Below are 17366 nucleotides of genomic sequence, written 5' to 3'. Positions count from 1 at the left end.
TTTACTGAGAAAGTGGAGGTGGAAAGGTAAACTTGGTTAAAGGTTTCAGTTACACTGTCCTTAAAAGGCATTTTCTTAAAAGATTTATTTGGCTTATTAAGTCAATGGAAATGACATTTTCAAAGATAACAGAAAAGTGTTCAGATAGGGCAACATCAGTTACAAAGACCTTGAGAATGTTAAGACCCTTACTGATGATTAAATCTAAAATATGTCCCATTTTGAGTCAAACCCAAATAGTATCACAAAGTGTATCACGTACACTACCGGTCAAAGGTTTTAGATACATTTTTCATTTAATGGGTCTCTTTTATTTTCATGACTAGTTACAAGTCTCCCACAATTATTAAACAGTCATAATCAACACATATTATAGATAGGTCATTTAAATAATTTTATAAGTGTGCCTTTGGTTTCAGAGACCTGTAAATGTTCATAAACATAACTCAAGCAGGGCCATTTACCAGGACAGCCAGATATTGAAGAGTCCAATTTACCCAGGAACACCTTTTTCCACTTTAGTGAATCATGAAACAAGGTTGCTAACCCTCCCCCTCTCTTATGCCCAGTGGTCTGACTTAGAAAATTGTAATTGTGAGGTGTTGGAGGAGTGTAGGTGTCTCACTATTTTCATTTAACCATGCTTCTGTTGAAAACAAAACATTAAGATTATGCTCAGTAATGAAGTTATTGATTAACAACTATTTTCCAGACAAATATCTAATGTTCAATAGAGACAATTTAGTTGATTAGTGACTGTTCACATTTCTGAGGCAAATTGTGCTTGACAAGGAATTGATTTTAAGTTTAATTTATGTTTGTTGTTTCTTGTGTTATTAGCTTTCTTTATTCTGCTACATATTAGCACAAAGCCCAAGCGTTTTCTGTACATATCACATATATGTTTCTGGAACATTCTGAACACAAACAGGCTTGTTATCCTTGATATGCAATGGAGACCAATTATGTATAGGAGCTGGGGGACTTGGCAACTTTTGGTAGAAGCTGAACAGTGTATCATTTTTGTGGAGAAAATGTGACATGGGTGCAGAGTAAGTTGTATTCCAATCTTGACAAGGATTTTTTATGTTGTCAGTGAAATCCACAAGAGGGAAGTCTGGGCTTAATGGAGATAAGGAAGAGGTGGAGGTGGATGGGGGTCTGGGGGAAGGAGGTCTAGGATCCTCTGTTGGGGCTAACTTGTCCTGTTGGAGTCTGGGGAGATTCAATTTATTGTTGTGATGAAGAAGTCTCTTTATGCGTCTTTTTTTCTCTATGGTTACATAGAACAGCTCATTTCTCATCATTAATAGAGAAGAATAAGAATAATCATAGGTTCCTTTTTAGTACAGTTGTTAAACTTACACAAAGTCATAGCTCTGCTGAGCCATCCACACCTCCAGCTCTCAGCAGTAAAGACTTTATGGGATTATTTTAAAATGAAATTCATTCTATTAAAAATAAAATCATTGGCATACTCCCGAAAATGATTACTTCATCCTCAGTAACTGAGACAGCATTGGAGGTAACTATAGAGTCTGATCTGTGTTTGGACTGCTTTGATCCAGTGGAGCTTCCTGAGTTATCAAAAATATTAGCTTCATCTAAACCTTTAACTTGTATGTTAGACCCAATTCTAACCAAATTACTTAAGGAAGTGTTCCCTCTGATTACCAGCCCCATTTTAAACATGTCATTTAAATCTCATCTTAAACAAGTTTCTGGGATTTTCTTCTTTCACCTCCAGAATACTGCCAAAAGTGGGAATATCCTGTCCAGGAGTGAAGCTGAGAAACTAATCTATGCATTTGTTACTTCAAGGCTGGACTATTGACATTCTTTACTATCAGGATGTCCACAAAAGGCCTTCAGCTGATCTAAAATGATGCAGCAAGAGTTCTGATGAAAATTAAATATTGCTCCTATTTTAGGTTCCCTTCATTGGCTCCTTGTTAAATATATACATTGGCCAAACTGCTGCCGCCAACAACTTAATGTTTACTTTTACAGATGACACTTTACCCTGTCTTTCAGTGTTTAACTCTGTTTCCCCTAGACATAGCTACTGGCTGAGCTTCTACTGTGACTAACTGTATGTGCTCTCTTTCATACTCTAAACTTGAAAACTGGCTCAGAGTTCATCTGCTTAGGAGAAAAAGGAAGCTAAGGAGCCATTAACGTTTCACTTTTTTTCACCATAGAAAGTAATACTGGATTAGTGCTTCTATGTTCTTTTTTTGAAAAATAGCTTTGTGGCAAACTTCATAAAAATCCTTCAGACATCCCTTTTCATTGGCCTCATCCAGTTATAGGCCATTTTCCAGACTTTATTGTAGCTGCATTTTCTTTTCCGTGACATACAGTACAGACCAAAAGTTTGGACACACCTTCCCATTCAAAGAGTTTTTTTTATTCTCATGACTATGAATATTGTAGCTTCACACTGAAGGCATCAAAACTATGAATTAACACATGTGAAATTATATACTGAACAAAAAAGCGTGAAACAACTGAAAATATGTCTTATATTCTAGCTTCTTCAAAGTAGCCACCTTTTGCTTTGATTACTGCTGTTATGCAGGAGGTGGATACAGTACACAGCTGATAGTCCTACTGAATAGACTGAATAGACGATAAGTTCATCCAAGTCACCAACCTCAGAAATTGCAGGTTAACAGCAGCTCAGATTAGAGAACAGGTCAATGCCACACAGAGTTCTAGCAGCAGACACATCTCTAGAACAACTGTTAAGAGGAGACTGTATGAATCAGGCCTTCATGGTAAAATAGCTGCTAGGAAACCACTGCTGAGGACAGGCAACAAGCAGAAGAAACTTGTTTGGGCTAAAGAACACAAGGACATTAGACAAGTGGAAATCTGAGCTTTGGTCTGATGAGTCCAACTTTGAGATCTTTGGTTCCAACCACCGTGTCTTTGTGCGGCGCAGAAGAGGTGAACGGATGGACTCTACATGCCTGGTTCCCACCGTGAAGCATGGAGGAGGAGGTGTGATGGTGTGGGGTGCTTTGCTGGTGACACTGTTGGGGATTTATTCAAAATTGAAGGGAGACTGAACCAGCATGGCTACCACGGCATCTTGCAGCGGCATGCTATTCCATCCGGTTTGCATTTAGTTGGACCATCATTTATTTTTCAACAGGACAATGACCCCAAACACACCTCCAGGCTGTGTAAGGGCTATTTGACCAAGAAGGAGAGTGATGGGGTGCTGCGCCAGATGACCTGGCCTCCACAGTCACCAGACCTGAACCCAATCGAGATGGTTTGGGGTGAGCTGGACCACAGAGTGAAGCCAAAAGGGCCAACAAGTGCTAAGGATCTCTGGGAACTCCTTCAAGACTGTTGGAAAACCATTTCAGGTGACTACCTCTTGAAGCTCATCAACAGAATGCCAAGAGTGTGCAGAGCAGTAATCAAAGCAAAAGGTGGCTACTTTGAAGAATATGACCTATTTTCAGTTGTTTCATTCTTTTTTGTTCAGTATATAATTCCACAAGGGTTAATTCATAGTTTTGATTCCATCAGTGTGAAGCTACAATATTCATAGTCATGAAAATAAAGGAATCTCTTTGAATGAGAAGGTGTGTTCAAACCTTTGGTGTGTACTGTACTTATTATACCATTATATTCTGTGTAGTCTGCTGAGATAAGCTATACAAGAAAATCCTTTTCTTGTTCTGTTTTATTTTATTAGCATCGTGGTGCGCAGGTTGGTGATGATGTGAGACGCTACTGCTAATTTTAATTGACAGCTGATGCGGCCCTGTGATGATGACTGCAGCTCTGCTGTCTTTATATTTCAGAAAAACTCTAGTAGTTTTTGTCTTATCAGAATTTGACCCACTCAAATGTGGGACACTGTTTCTGTTTGAGGGACACCGGGACAGGAGTGAAAAATGCGGCACAGTCACGCACAAATTGAGACAGCCCCCACAGAAACCCTGAGCCTTATTTTACAAGTTCATGCTGGGCTGTGGTCCAGATAATTCTGCCAGTGGACATTTATGAAAAAATATATGTAATGCATTCTTGCATATACAATAATACAAACATAACTTTAGTTATTTTATCTTTTTATTTTCTACAAATTTGTTTATTTTTTATAATTTCACACAGATTACTTGAATGTGACCATGTCACAAACGAACGTTAATAGCGGCACAGTGACTATACTGACGGCTGGAGGCAGGGCTTCAGTCGCCATAGCTCCAACTGTCAGTGGAAACAAAACTGCTACCGTACCGAGTAGAGCGAGATCGAGTGGAGCGGAGCCTAAAATGAGCCAGTGGAAAAGGGGCAATAGTTGTAAAAGATTGGTGTAAAAAAAACCTGTCCTGACTTTAACCCAAGAGCAGAACTTTAAAGAAAAATTAGTGTGGAGACTATGAGCCAGGCCTTCCTGCATAACATCATTGTGTGAACTAATAAATATGCTTCTGGAAGAATTATCATTTATCATCATTTATAGTTTCCCATAAACACACTCTGCGACCCACTATGGAAGAAGCGGTAGAAAATGACTGACACTCTTAAATCTTGCAGAAAAACTTCCCCAGAAGAGTTGAAGGTCTAACACACATATGTCAAAGTCAAGGAAATAATTAATTATCTATGGCCCCCTGGATGATATTTAATTACTATTAGAACCGGCCCACAGGCCACAAATGCCCTCTGGCGCTTTGCACGCACCAACGCTACATTCCCCACAATGCAATGGTAGTCCGCGAAGTCACTGTAGCACCAACAAGCGGCTTCATTGTTCATCAGCAATCACAGCAGAGATCTCAGGTACCCCCCCTCCTCAAAAATGGCTAAACGTAAGGTGGACGCTGAGAACAGGGGGTTTCAAGCCATGTGGGAGGCAGAGTACATGTTCATGTAGGTAAAAGGGAAACCTGTGTGTCTTCTGTGTGGAGAAAGTTTGGCTGTAATGAAATAATATAATCTAAGAAGGCACTATCAAACTTCTCAGAAACACACAAAGACAAGAATATAGACACGGAACAAAGGCTACAGAAGGTGGAAGAATTAAAACGAGGCCTTAAGTCCAGGCAGGCTATGTTCACATATGCCAAATCACAGAGCGAGGCTGCTGTCAAGGCTAGCTTTATTGTGGCAAAAGAAGTCACAAAATCAGCCCAGCCCTTTACAGAAGGAGAGTTTGGGGTCAGCCGGGGAGCTGCCTCCCTGGGAGAGCGGTTTGCCCCCCATTCCTTCCCTCCCCATCCGCGGACACCTCCCTCTGCCAGCTCCATCACAATACCACTCATGGAGGGCCTTGGGGTGCGGGTGTGCCATCGGAGTGCCGTAAAGGTTTTCCATCTCTGCAGTCCCATGGCAGCCTGTGCCCCAATTTTATTGTACAACTTAGACACTCTCACTTATAAGATTTCATGACATTCACATGTAGGGTCTTGGGGGTGGGCGCACTCAATGGCATCAGGAGGGAGGATATCCTAGTAGCCTAACGTCTGCGCTCACCTCTAAGGGTATAATTGCATGTAGACATTGAGGGTTCAGAGTGTGTGTGTGTGTGTGGGGGGGTTTGTTTGACCCTCTTCCCCGCTGTTTTTTTTAAATGCACACTACAACAACACGCATTTGAGCTGGCGGAGGCAGGCTTGGGGTCTTTTCACAACCCCGTTTGCTAATTCCCATCTGTGGTCGGAGGCCGGGAGAGGGAGTGGGGCCTCTAGTCGGGTCTGGGCTGGGGTTGGGGGTCGGGTCTTGGGGATTGTCTGGTGGTGGGCTGGCGTTTCAGCTCTCTCGGGATCGCTTGGGTTCCCTTGGATCTCGGCCCCTGTCTTTGGGCCCTGGTCTGCCGGGCTCCAGCAGGGGGGGTCTTAGCCGGCGTTGATTGGGATGTGGCCCTGTTTTGATGGAGGGGCTGGCAAGCTGGACTACTTGGTGGCCATGCGGGGGTGCCACCCACACCCCCACGTGGCCGTGGTGCGCCATGCGGGGCTGCGGGTGCCCGGTAACTGGGGCTGCCGTGGCCTTTTTTCCACTGCTTCCTTTTGTGGTCCTGGCCTGGGGTCGGGCGCTGGGCTGCGGTTGGCAGTTGGGTGGGTGGGGCGGTGGAGCATGTCTTGTGACTGCACCGGGGCGGCTGGCGGGTTGTGCTTGGCCTGGAGCAGTTGGCCTGCATGGCCCAGGTCCCCGGCCGGTGCATGTATCCCCCTCGTGGACTGGTGGGCTGGGGCTGCTGGTGCTGTCTGGGGGGGTTGGGTGGGCTTGGAGGTGTGCTGCTCTGCTGGCTGTCTTGTCCGAGGGGGGGATCAGGGCGGTGGGCTGGGGGGTGGCGTGGAGGGGCTGCGGCCTGTGGGGTGGAGGGGTTTTGTCCACTTCTAGGGCGTGGGGTCACTGGCGTTTGGATCGGCTGGGCAATGATGGTGGAGCTGAGCTGGATAGTGTTTCTCCCTGGGCGGTCGTTGCAGTGGTAGTAATGTAGTGTTTTTTGTTGCCGAGGGGGGTGTGGTGGGGTCACTGGCCCTGGGTGCCTGCCGCTGGCCGGGGACCTCTTGGTGGATGAGTTTGTCCCATCATGGTGCGGGGTCGGGGATCTGGTTGTGGGTGCGGTGCTGGGTGGGGTCTGCCCTGTTGTGCCGGTGGGCAGGGGTGGCGTTGCGCGGGGCCCTTGCCTTGCCGTTGCGGCGCGCTGTATGGTGGGGGAGCGGGGTGCGGCGGCGGTTCTTATTCTTAGAGCGGGGCTGTGTGTGGAGCTTGCACTGTGTGGGTGTGGCTTCCTCGGCTTCGGAGTTCACCTGTGTGGGTGTGCCCCTGTGGGGGTGGGGATTCGTGCCGTTTGGGTTCGGGGGGATGTGTTCAATATCGGTGTCCTTGTTGGGGGTGGCCCTGTGGGGAGGTTCTTGTTGGGGTTCACTGGGGGTGGGAGACTCATGGGGTTGGGATCGGGGCTCGTTGGGGGGTCGGGACTGCTCCATCCTGGGGCGGCTCTGGTTGGCGGGTTGCTTTGGGCCATGTGGACCCCTCTTTTGTACATAGCCCCCTCTCCGGAGGTGGATGGGGGTTGTTGGGGACTGGGTTCGGGGCATGGGGTCTGGGCAGTACCAGCGCTGTCTGCCTGCCTCTGCCCCTGGAGGGAAGTGGACCACCTCCTGGGTCCGGTTGCCCCCATGGGGTACCGGCGCCTGGACCTGGGAGTATAGAGTATGCATGGGGAGTGTGAGTGAGTGTATGACGTCCATTGTTGTTTATCCTTACGTTGGGTGTGAGTGATTTTATGTGTATGCATGAGGGTGGGAGTGGGTGATTGTGACTGTGTGTGCCTGTTTTTGTTTTGCGACAGGTTGGGTCTTGGACTGCTCCCTCTCCTGGATCAGCTTCCTCCCCGCCACACCGCCAGCCGGTGGTTGGAGTCTCTGCCCGCTGGTGTACTTGTGGTTCTCGGTGTCCGGGGCCGGGTGCTTTGTTGTGTGCTGGCTCACTCCCGGTGGCTGCTTGCCGGGGCCTGGCCCCTTGGGCTCTGTCTGGCCTCTGCTTGGGGGGTGGTGTGTCCCGGGGTCTTGGGCCTCTGGGTCCATGGCTGGATATGCTTGGGCGTGGACGGCTGCCGGCGGGGCATGTGCGCTCGTCGCTGCGGCTCCCTGGGGCTTCTGCACTGTCGCTGCTGGGTGGTTCCCCTGGGACTCTCCACTGCTGTTCTCTGGGGGTGTTGCGGTAGTCCCGCCGGTGGTTCTCCTGGGTTTCCTGTGCTTTGGGGGGCCTTTAGATGTCTGTGGCTCGGATCTCCTCAATGTCCGTCCAGGGACCATGGGGCAGGCCTGTGGGTCCTCACACTCGCTATTGCATATTTTTGTGGAGAAACCTTGTATACAAAAGCGTGTCCACACTCATACTCACAGGTGTTAAACTTCAGGTGTTGACAGATACATAGATGTTCTATATTGGGCTGCACCTCTCACTAAGTACATTTTACATTCAAAATTACCGTGTACTATTTTGTTAAAAAAAAAACAGCTGCAGGTGTATAAGCAAGCAGGGTGTAATCTTGAATTCTCTTCATCCTTCTTTCTCTCCTCCACGCTTTCCTCCTTTTCTCCCCTTTTTCCCCCCCATCTCTCTCTTTTTTGAGATTCTTTTTTCCTTTTCATTTCAGTCTCCCTGTCCATAACAATTGAAATATTCCCAAAGAAGTTTATAATAAAGTTTATTTTATAAATATCAAGCAGAGCTTTAAAGCATTAGCTGTGATGCTCTGCTTGTGAAAGTAAATCTGTTGGGCAATTTCTTGGCACTCAGACAACAATTCTGAGCGATACTCTGCCAGACAGGACACAGTAAAAAAAGAAAAAAAATAGGAGAGTTTATCAAAAACTGTATGCTTAAAGTTTGTGACGCAGTGTGCCCAGGCAAAAGACAAACGTGTGCTTGAGCAGAAACACCGTTGCTGAACGTGTAGACCAGCTTTTCACCAATATAAAAGAACAACTTGTGAGTAAGGGAAAAGATTTCATTGCATATTCTCTTGCTGTGGATGAGAGCACGGACACATCTGTCATTGCCCAGCTGTCAATTTTTGTCCGTGGAGTAAACTCCAGCCTGAGCATAACAGAAGAGTTTTTGGCATTACGTCCTATGCATGGCACAACTACAGGACAGGATTTGTATGAAGAGGTATCCAGATGTGTAAATGAGATGGGGCTGCCTAGGGAAAAACTTGTGGGATTAACCACAGACGGAGCACCCGCAATGTGTGGGCACAGGAGTGGATTGGTGGCAAGGATGCGTCTGAGGATGCGGGAGGAAAACGTCACAGATGAGCTGACAGCTTATCACTGCATCATACACCAAGAGTCGTTGTGTGGCAAAGCCTTGAAAATGGAACATGTAATGAGCACCATAATGCGAGCAGTTAACATCAGAGCCAAAGGTTTAAATCACCGCCAGTTCAAGGCATTTCTGGGCGAGTTAGATACAGAGTATGGTGACTTACCATATCACACAGAGGTGCGATGGCTAAGCCGGGGAAAGGTGCTGGAAAGATGTTTCGAGCTGCGTGAGGAGATCTGTCTGTTCATGGAAAGCAATGGGAAAGACACAACAGAGCTCCGAGAAGAAACTTTTCTGTGTGAAATGGGGTTTCTCTGCGACATCACGAGCCATCTGAATGTGATGAATCTGCAGCAGCAGGGACGGGGACGTGTCATCTCTGATATGTACAGTACAGTGATGGCCTTTAAAACCAAGCTGAGTCTGTGAGAGACGCAGAAGGGGAAAGAAAACTTGAGCCACTTTTCCAGCTGCCAGACCATGAAAGAGACGCTCTCTACCGCTGTGTTCCCGAGTGCACAGTTTGCTGATAAACTCAACATACTTGCCGCCGACTTCCAACGCCGATTTGCTGACTTTGAAGCCCAAAAAAGCAGGTTTGAACTGCTCAGCGATCCCTTTGCAGTCGATGTAGAAAGCGCACCACCAAATCTACAAATGGAGTTGATCGAGCTCCAGTGCAATGACACACTGAAGGAAAAATATGAGAGTGGGTGCTGCTGAGTTTGCACGTTTCATCCCCGACACAATGCCCCAGTTGCGCTTCCAGGCTGCTCGGACGCTCTCCATGTGTGAACAACTTTTCTCTTTAATGAAGCTAATCAAAACATCACACAGGAGCCGTCTTACTGATAATCACCTTCACTTAATCCTGAGGATTTCCTCAGCTCAGAGCCTAACTCCGAACATTGATGAACTTGTACAAAAGATGAGACACCACCAAGTATCAGGCTCAGCCTCAGACAAGTGAGCATCACAGAGCAGTAACGTATTTTTCAGTTTTTAATTCAGTAAAATTTTTACATTTGTTTGTACAAGATGTTATTTTTCTATGAAGGAAGTATTGTTTTGTCTGTGTGCCATAGATTTTTGTATTTTATTTTATCTTATTTTATTGTATTCTATTTTACTTTATTTATTCATATTTATTTTTCAGTTGAATGTTCTCAGGGAAAATTGAAGATAAGAGCCATGAGAAAGAATACAACTGATTTATTTTTAAAATTTTCTTATTTTACTATTTGAAAGACATGATCAGTAGGATCATAGAGCAGCACAATAATGCATTTTCAGTTTGTAATGCATGCACTTTTATTTATGTATTTATCTTGATATTCAGAAACATACTTTGTTTTTCAAACCAATTAAATTGTTTGATGTTTGCCTGTTGAAAATGTTTTCCCTTGAGGTACTTACTGACAGAGCCATAACAAAATATTGCTTTATTATTTTAATGTACAGAACATGCAATTTTTCTTTGAAGATAGTTCGTTTTTGTCTGCCTGTTGAAAAATGGTTTCACTTGAAATTACTGACAGATCTATAAGAAAATACTGCTTTATTCATTTAATTATTAAATAATATACTCTGTGTTAGGTCTTGGTTCAATAGGCTATGTGCAATCATTTCAATACGTTTTAATAAACATTGAACCAGTCTGGCCCTTGGCTTGTAGCAAATTTGGTTTTTTGGTCCTCGGTGTATTTGACTTTGACATCCCTGGTCTAACAGGTGGGTCTACATCATGTTTAACCATATTAATTAAAATTGAATGTCATATTATTTCATGTGTGAAGGCAGATGACTGAATACTTTTGGCAATATAGTGTAACTCCGTATTTTACCAGACATAACTTTCAGTAATAATGCCAGTAGCTTGAAAAATTTGTGTCGTTTTACATATATTGAATTTAATTTGCAAAATGGATTGTCCAACTTACTTGGATGCCTTGAAGGCCAATTGGTCCTGGCAAGCCAGCATCTCCCTTTTCACCCTGATGCAATATGAAACAATTGTAAAATGCATTAACATTCTGATACTTCTATACATAATTTGAAGTGTAAAATAAGTAATAAAGTGGTTACTTACCCTTTCTCCCTTTGGTCCTGCAGGCCCTGCTGGTCCTATTAGACCCTATTGCAACAGAAAAGAATAAAAAAACAGCTGAAAGCATGTATAACAAAAAAGCACACAAATTTGTGTATGTGTTATATTAGTAAATCAACAATCCTTATAATGGACATTACCCTGTTTTATAAAACAATAAATTTTTGGATCAATCATGCTATATTTTTCAATGTCTGAATTGAAAACAAACTATTGTAAAATTTAGTTTCACATTTGATTCTCTGTCTAAGTGGGAATCAGGATGCATCACAATCTGCAGTTTAAACATTTATGGATCAGTTGCCTAACTGACTAATGGACATATCTGCATGCAGCATGGACACCATAACAATGCTTTAAGAAAAGAGCCATCGTTTTAAAGTACGTTGCAATTAAAGAAACACAAGGTAGAACACTATGGAGGAAGCAGTGAGGACTCAGTATTTGCACATTAAATTGCTCTGATATAAGGGACACAGTTTAAAACGTTCAATATTATAATTGTTTTTATTAATATTTTCACCTAAATCAGATTTTACACAGATGATGAAAGAGGGTTGGGTACATAAAACAAAACCAAAATTATATATATCCCTGGCAGATTAGGATTTGAAGTAATCCTTTCATTTTATGAACATTTCTATCTCATCTTTTCTCATATCTTATTAATGTTCTGGAGTGGCCAAGTCAGAGTCCCAGCTTGAATCTGTGAAAGGAGGTAAATTAGAGTGAAAGGGATGGCATGGAGATCTTCCATCCTCAAATACTTGGAGCCCATCACCAAAGATAAAATGTTGAAATACCAGTTAAAACACACAAAACCTTCTCAGCAATTACAACCCCAATTCCAATGAAATTGGAATGTTGTGTAAAACCTAAATAAAAACAGAACCCCATGTTTGCAAATCCTGTTCACCTTATATGCCATTGAATCCACAACAAAGACAAGATATTTAATGTCTAACCTGATCATCTTTATTCTCTTGCTCTTGGTGGAAGACACACGTGTTTTCTCTCCCTCCCTCCCTGCTAATCCCTGCTACTGCTTTTTGTCTGTATTTTTCTCAGAGTCTCTCTTTGCATATCCTCCAAACTTGTAAATGATGGATTTGGTCAGCTGGTCTCTCAACGTAATTGATTAAATTTTGTTCGACGGGAAGACAAGGTATAGATGTCTACATATTTGGAATTTTGATAACAGGATTTCTGCTTTTTGGAGTTGGTGGTTACCTAGCTTATTGAGTGATTCGCAAAACGTGGGTGGCTGTTCAAAGCTGCGTGCTATGTTGGATGGAGTCTGCAGAGCGATTAACACTCAGACTGAAATGCTGAGGGAGCAGAATCGCAAGCTGGACACGATTTTTGAACAGAATTGCAGCCTGGCAGCGGTTGGACTCAGAGGTTAAAGAATATAATCTTGGAGAAGTTGTACGCTCGAGATCTGCGGAAAGTACCAGAAATTTGGCTATTTGGATTTGCTATTGAGACATACCAGTAAAACTCTTAAGGTAGGTCGAAATTCACAACTGCCTGGACCACAACATTTATTGTTTTTCTAAATCTGGCGCCCCAATGTGGCCTTGGCAACTTCCGCTAATTGGCTAGCGACAAAATATCTCCTGGATGTTATACAAACATGATGCTCTTCCCCAGCACTCCCCTACCAGCTGTGTGCTGATAGGACTATGTGGCCGATTGATAAAACGTCCACCTCTCTTCTCAAGGACAATGGTGCTTCTATCAATGTTGACAGTCTAATTCTTGCAAACAGACTCAGACTTATATATTCGCACCCTCAAGATTCCACCGTACCCTTGCTAAATCTTTACTTATGTGTGTGTTGCTTACCCCTGGTTTTTTGTACTATTTCAGACTATTCTGCTTAGAGTCTGAAATATGATTTTTTTAATCCTATCTTACTTTACCTATATGTGTGATTTCATTACTTTTCAAAGATTTTCAGATTTCTCAGAAGGATTATCAGCAAAAGCCAAATATTATTAGTATTTGAAAATTTGGACTAAAGCTGCTTTTACAACAATGACTAGAGATTTTTAGATTTCTTAGAAGGATTGTATTACAACAATTTCATACCAGTGAAAGCCAAACATTATTATTATTTAAAAAGTTTGGAATAAAACTGTTTTATACCAGCGACCCAGCTTCTCAACTTAGACTACAGTGAGTTTCCATGACTGTTACTATTTGAATGATGGAACCACAACTGCCTCATACCAGCGACCTCAAGGATTAATATTATCATTTTTCTTCTAGCACAGGATGAATTCCTTACCACAAAGGACTTAATGATCTAATTACCTCTATTAGAAAGATTGGATTAGAACCAGTTCTTACCAGTAAACTCCCAATAATTATTAATGTAATTTGATTTGTTTTTCTGTGTTTGATTTTCTGTATCATTGTAAATGTTTTTCCTGAAAAGCGCTATAAAAATAAACTTGACTTGACTTGAATATTGTTTTTTTTTTTGCTAATACAGTGCCTTGCGAAAGTATTCGGCCCCCGTGAACTTTTCAACCTTTTTCCACATTTCAGGCTTCAAACATAAAGATATAAAATTTAAATTTTTTGTGACGAATCAACAAGTGGAACACAATCGTGAAGTGGAATGAAATTTATTGGATGTGTCTAACTTTTTTAACAAATAAAAAACTGAAAAGTGGGGTGTGCAATATTATTCGGCCCCTTTACTTTCAGTGCAGCAAATTCACTCCAGAAGTTCAGTGAGGATCTCTGAATGATCCAATGTTGTCCCAAATAACTGATGATGATAAATAGAATCCACCTGTGTGTAATCAAGTCTCCATATAAATGCACCTGTTCTGTGATAGTCTCAGGGTTCTGTTCAAAGCGCAGAGAGCCTCATGAAGACCAAGGAACACACCAGGCAGGTCCGAGATACTGTTGTGCAGAAGTTTAAAGCCGGATTTGGATACAAACAAATTTCCCAAGCTTTAAACATATCAAGGAGCACTGTGCAAGCAATCATATTGAAATGGAAGGAGTATCAGACCAATGCAAATCTACCAAGAGCCGGCTGTCCCTCTAAACTTTCATCTCGAACAAGGAGAAGACTGATCAGAGATGCAGCCAAGAGGCCCATAATCACTCTGGATGAACTGCAGAGATCTACAGCTGAGGTGGGAGAGTCTGTCCATAGGACAACAATCAGTCGTAGACAGCACAAATCTGGCCTTTATGGAAGAGTGGCAAGAAGAAAGCCATTTCTCAAAGATATCCATAAAAAGTCTCGTTTAAAGTTTGCCACAAGCCACCTGGGAGAGACACGAAACATGTGGAAGAAGGTGCTCTGGTCAGATGAAACCAAAATCGAACTGTTTGGCCGCAATGCAAAACGATATGTTTGGCGTAAAAGCAACACAGCTCATCACCCTGAACACACCATCCCCACTGTCAAACATGGTGGTGGCAGCATCATGGTTTGGGCCTGCTTTTCGTCAGCAGGGACAGGGAAGATGGTCAAAATTGATGGGAAGATGTATGGGGCCAAATACAAGACCATTCAGGAAGAAAACCTGTTGGAGTCTGCAAGAGACCTGAGACTGAGATGGAGATTTATCTTCCAACAAGACAGTGATCCAAAACATAAAACCAAATCTACAATGGAATGGTTCACAAATAAACGTATCCAGGTGTTGGAATGGCCAAGACAAAGTCCAGACCTGAATCCAATCGAGAATCTGTGGAAAGAGCTGAAGACTGCTGTTCAGGAACGCTTGTCATCCAACCTCACTGAGCTTGAGCTGTTTTGCCAGGAAGAATTGGCAAGAATTTCAGTCTCTCGATGTACAAAACTGATAGACATATCCCAAGCGACTTGCAGCTGTAATTGCAGCAAAGGGTGGAGCTACCAAGTATTAAGGCAAGGGGGCTGAATAATATGGCACGCCCCACTTTTCAGTTTTTTATTTGTTAAAAAAGTTCGACACATCCAATAAATTTCATTCCACTTCACAATTGTGTCCCACTTGTTGTTGATTCTTCACAAAAAATTTGAATTTTATCTCTTTATGTTTGAAGCCTGAAATGTGGCAAAAGGTTGAAAAGTTCAAGGGGGCCGAATACTTTCGCAAGGCACTGTATATGCACTTATTTTGAGTTTCTGTGTATTGTTGAGATATGGCTTCCGCTTTGCATAATAGAATTGTAATTTGCACTTGAAGATGTAGAGACAAACTGTGTTAACTAACAATGGATTTCTAAAGTCTTCCTGTGTCCATGTGGCGATTTCCATTACAGAATGTCAGTTTTAGTGCCTCCCAAAGGACAAAGGTCATTGGCATTCAATATTGATTCTCTAAATCATTTGATGTTATGCACCATTGAAGATTGCACGTTGAGAAACATTTTATTCAAACTGTTGGACTATTTCCTGTCGGAGTTATTCACAAAGTGATGAATCTCGCCCCATCCTTGCTTGTGAGCCTTTCAGGGATGCTCGTTTTATACTCAATCATGACACCCACTTGTCAGTGAGAATGCATTCACTTATTGTTTTTCTGTTTTTCTTTATTTTTATTTTTGTGTGAATGCTGAAGGCATTACACTATAGAGATCCTGTTTCTCTTTATTATTATGTATATCTAACACTTTTTTTGGCACCTATCTCCTCCTTCATACTTTGTGCTATTTCAGCCATTCAACTTTTAAAATGTTCAGCTCATTTAGGACATTACGGCTATGACTTTTGGTATTAATACTTTTTAAAACATTCAGCTTTTTGTGCCGATTTTTGGCCCATTGAAATGAATGGAAAATCTGAAAAATTCCGCAAAATTCAGCTAAAACTTTGTGCTCTTTAACAGGTTACTACTTCTGCATACTTTCAGCTAGAAACACCATTCAACTTTTAAAATGTTCACAAGACATTAAGCTATCTTCAGATGATTCCGCTTTTTGATATCTATTACGGTTCTTCTACAATTGCGATTAAAATTTTAGAGAAGATTTTTTTTTTGATTTTATAATGTAATCCTATGGCGGAATTCGTCAGTTGGTACAGTGTACGCTCTAGGTTGTTGAATAACCTGAGAAAGTACAAAAAAACTCTCCTCACTTGCTCAATTTTCGCTCTACTGGCACAAATTAGGTATCAAAATGTAGGATGCTCTTTCGCAATTCAGAAAATGTCACCCTCATTAATGTGGGACTAAGATTTCATGCAAGATGCCCAGGAGCAACGCAAAGTCAACACACCCTGAATGGAAAACCTATAGGAATTTCAGAAAAAAATCAGAGCAAAAAATCTTTAAACTCACATGTTTTCGAATCGTCGCCTCTCCTAAACCGTTCAAGTTAGAGACATGAGCTTTGCACCAATTAATCTTCAGACCTTCCTGGCGCTCACAGTGAAGGAATTTGTTTGATACCTTTTATTGTTTTGTCATAAAAAAAGTTTGTTTAGGAGTACCAAATCTGTCTCTCAAAATCGCTTGAAATTAACAAATTTCAAAATTATCCACTTTTCTACACTGTCACATCTCCTACACAGATTTTTAGACACACGAAACTCTCCAGGATTGTTCACCGATCCCTGCTGATACCTACGGTCTAAATAATATTTGGATACCTTTTATTGTTTTCTCGTGAGGTAGGTTTGTTTGAGAGTGAAAAATTCACCTTCACTCAACTTAAAAATCGTCAAAATGATCCACTTTTTCACAGGGTCACAACTCGCAGACAGATTTTTGTAGAAACTTGAGAAGCTCTATGATTGTTCAGCAAGGCCTGCTGATTCATTCGGTGCATGAATAAAATCAATAGCCCTTATAGTTTCCGCATTATTAGACATTGTTCGAGAGCATGTTCAGGCCTTTGTGTTATTCTCCATTTTTCCCTTTCTTTTCACCTAGTGTTGTCTGTAGAATATAAACTATTTATGTGTGTAATATTAACTATCTCTGTGTGTAACTGGCATGTGTGCATAGAGCATAGGGGGGGTCAAGCTTAGGGAGTGAAGCATAGAAAGTGCAAGGTCCTTGGGGAGGAAAGTAGAGTCCAAAGTCATAAATTAGTGAAGGACAAGGAATCACTGATGGGGGAGAAGAAGACAGGGGAGAACAGCGCACAGAGAGGGCAAGGTCATAAATTGGGGAAGGAGACAAGGCAGGATAAGTTTGTTATAAGAGAAGAACCAGAAGTACTCCTTATTTGGATATGAGGTTATATGGTTGCTGGGGAGATATCCACAGATAGAATGATTGCGTATGTGTACTGCATAGCAGCGAGGGGTATATAAAGGTATTTGTGGCCCCTCCAAAACGGACAACACACAGATGTTTCCAGGTACCAGTGTAAGTGTGTGTCCCCTCTCTGAATTCAGATTGGTTTTTTATAAACTTGTGGAAGCGTACAACTGATCTCTGACTGAGGATTGTCCTTTGGGTGCCACATAAAAGAGTCG

At 42.5% G+C, this 17366-nt stretch overlaps 1 protein-coding gene and 1 pseudogene across 22 annotated transcripts in view; one reads left to right on the top strand and one right to left on the bottom strand.

The window, feature by feature from the left end:
* col13a1 (collagen, type XIII, alpha 1) overlaps nucleotides 1–17366 on the bottom strand; it is a 394128-nt gene that overhangs the window by 79210 nt on the left and 297552 nt on the right. For all 22 annotated transcript variants that reach the window (XR_007036044.1, XR_007036043.1, XR_007036045.1 and 19 more), the window contains 2 exons: nucleotides 10904–10948; nucleotides 10755–10808 (listed from right to left, as the gene is read on the bottom strand). Coding sequence is in view for 19 of the 22 variants with exons in the window: in XM_047351963.1 (XP_047207919.1) it covers nucleotides 10755–10808; nucleotides 10904–10948 (99 nt within the window). In the remaining 3 variants the exon portion in view is untranslated. The remainder of the gene's footprint in view (nucleotides 1–10754; nucleotides 10809–10903; nucleotides 10949–17366) is intronic.
* Nucleotides 4829–9784, top strand: LOC124859259 (annotated as a pseudogene).

The sequence above is a fragment of the Girardinichthys multiradiatus genome, chromosome 22 (assembly GCF_021462225.1).
Source record: "Girardinichthys multiradiatus isolate DD_20200921_A chromosome 22, DD_fGirMul_XY1, whole genome shotgun sequence".
Lineage (NCBI taxonomy): Eukaryota > Metazoa > Chordata > Actinopteri > Cyprinodontiformes > Goodeidae > Girardinichthys > Girardinichthys multiradiatus.
Note: the sequence above shows the minus strand (reverse complement) of the source record. Positions and strands in the feature narration are given on the sequence as shown.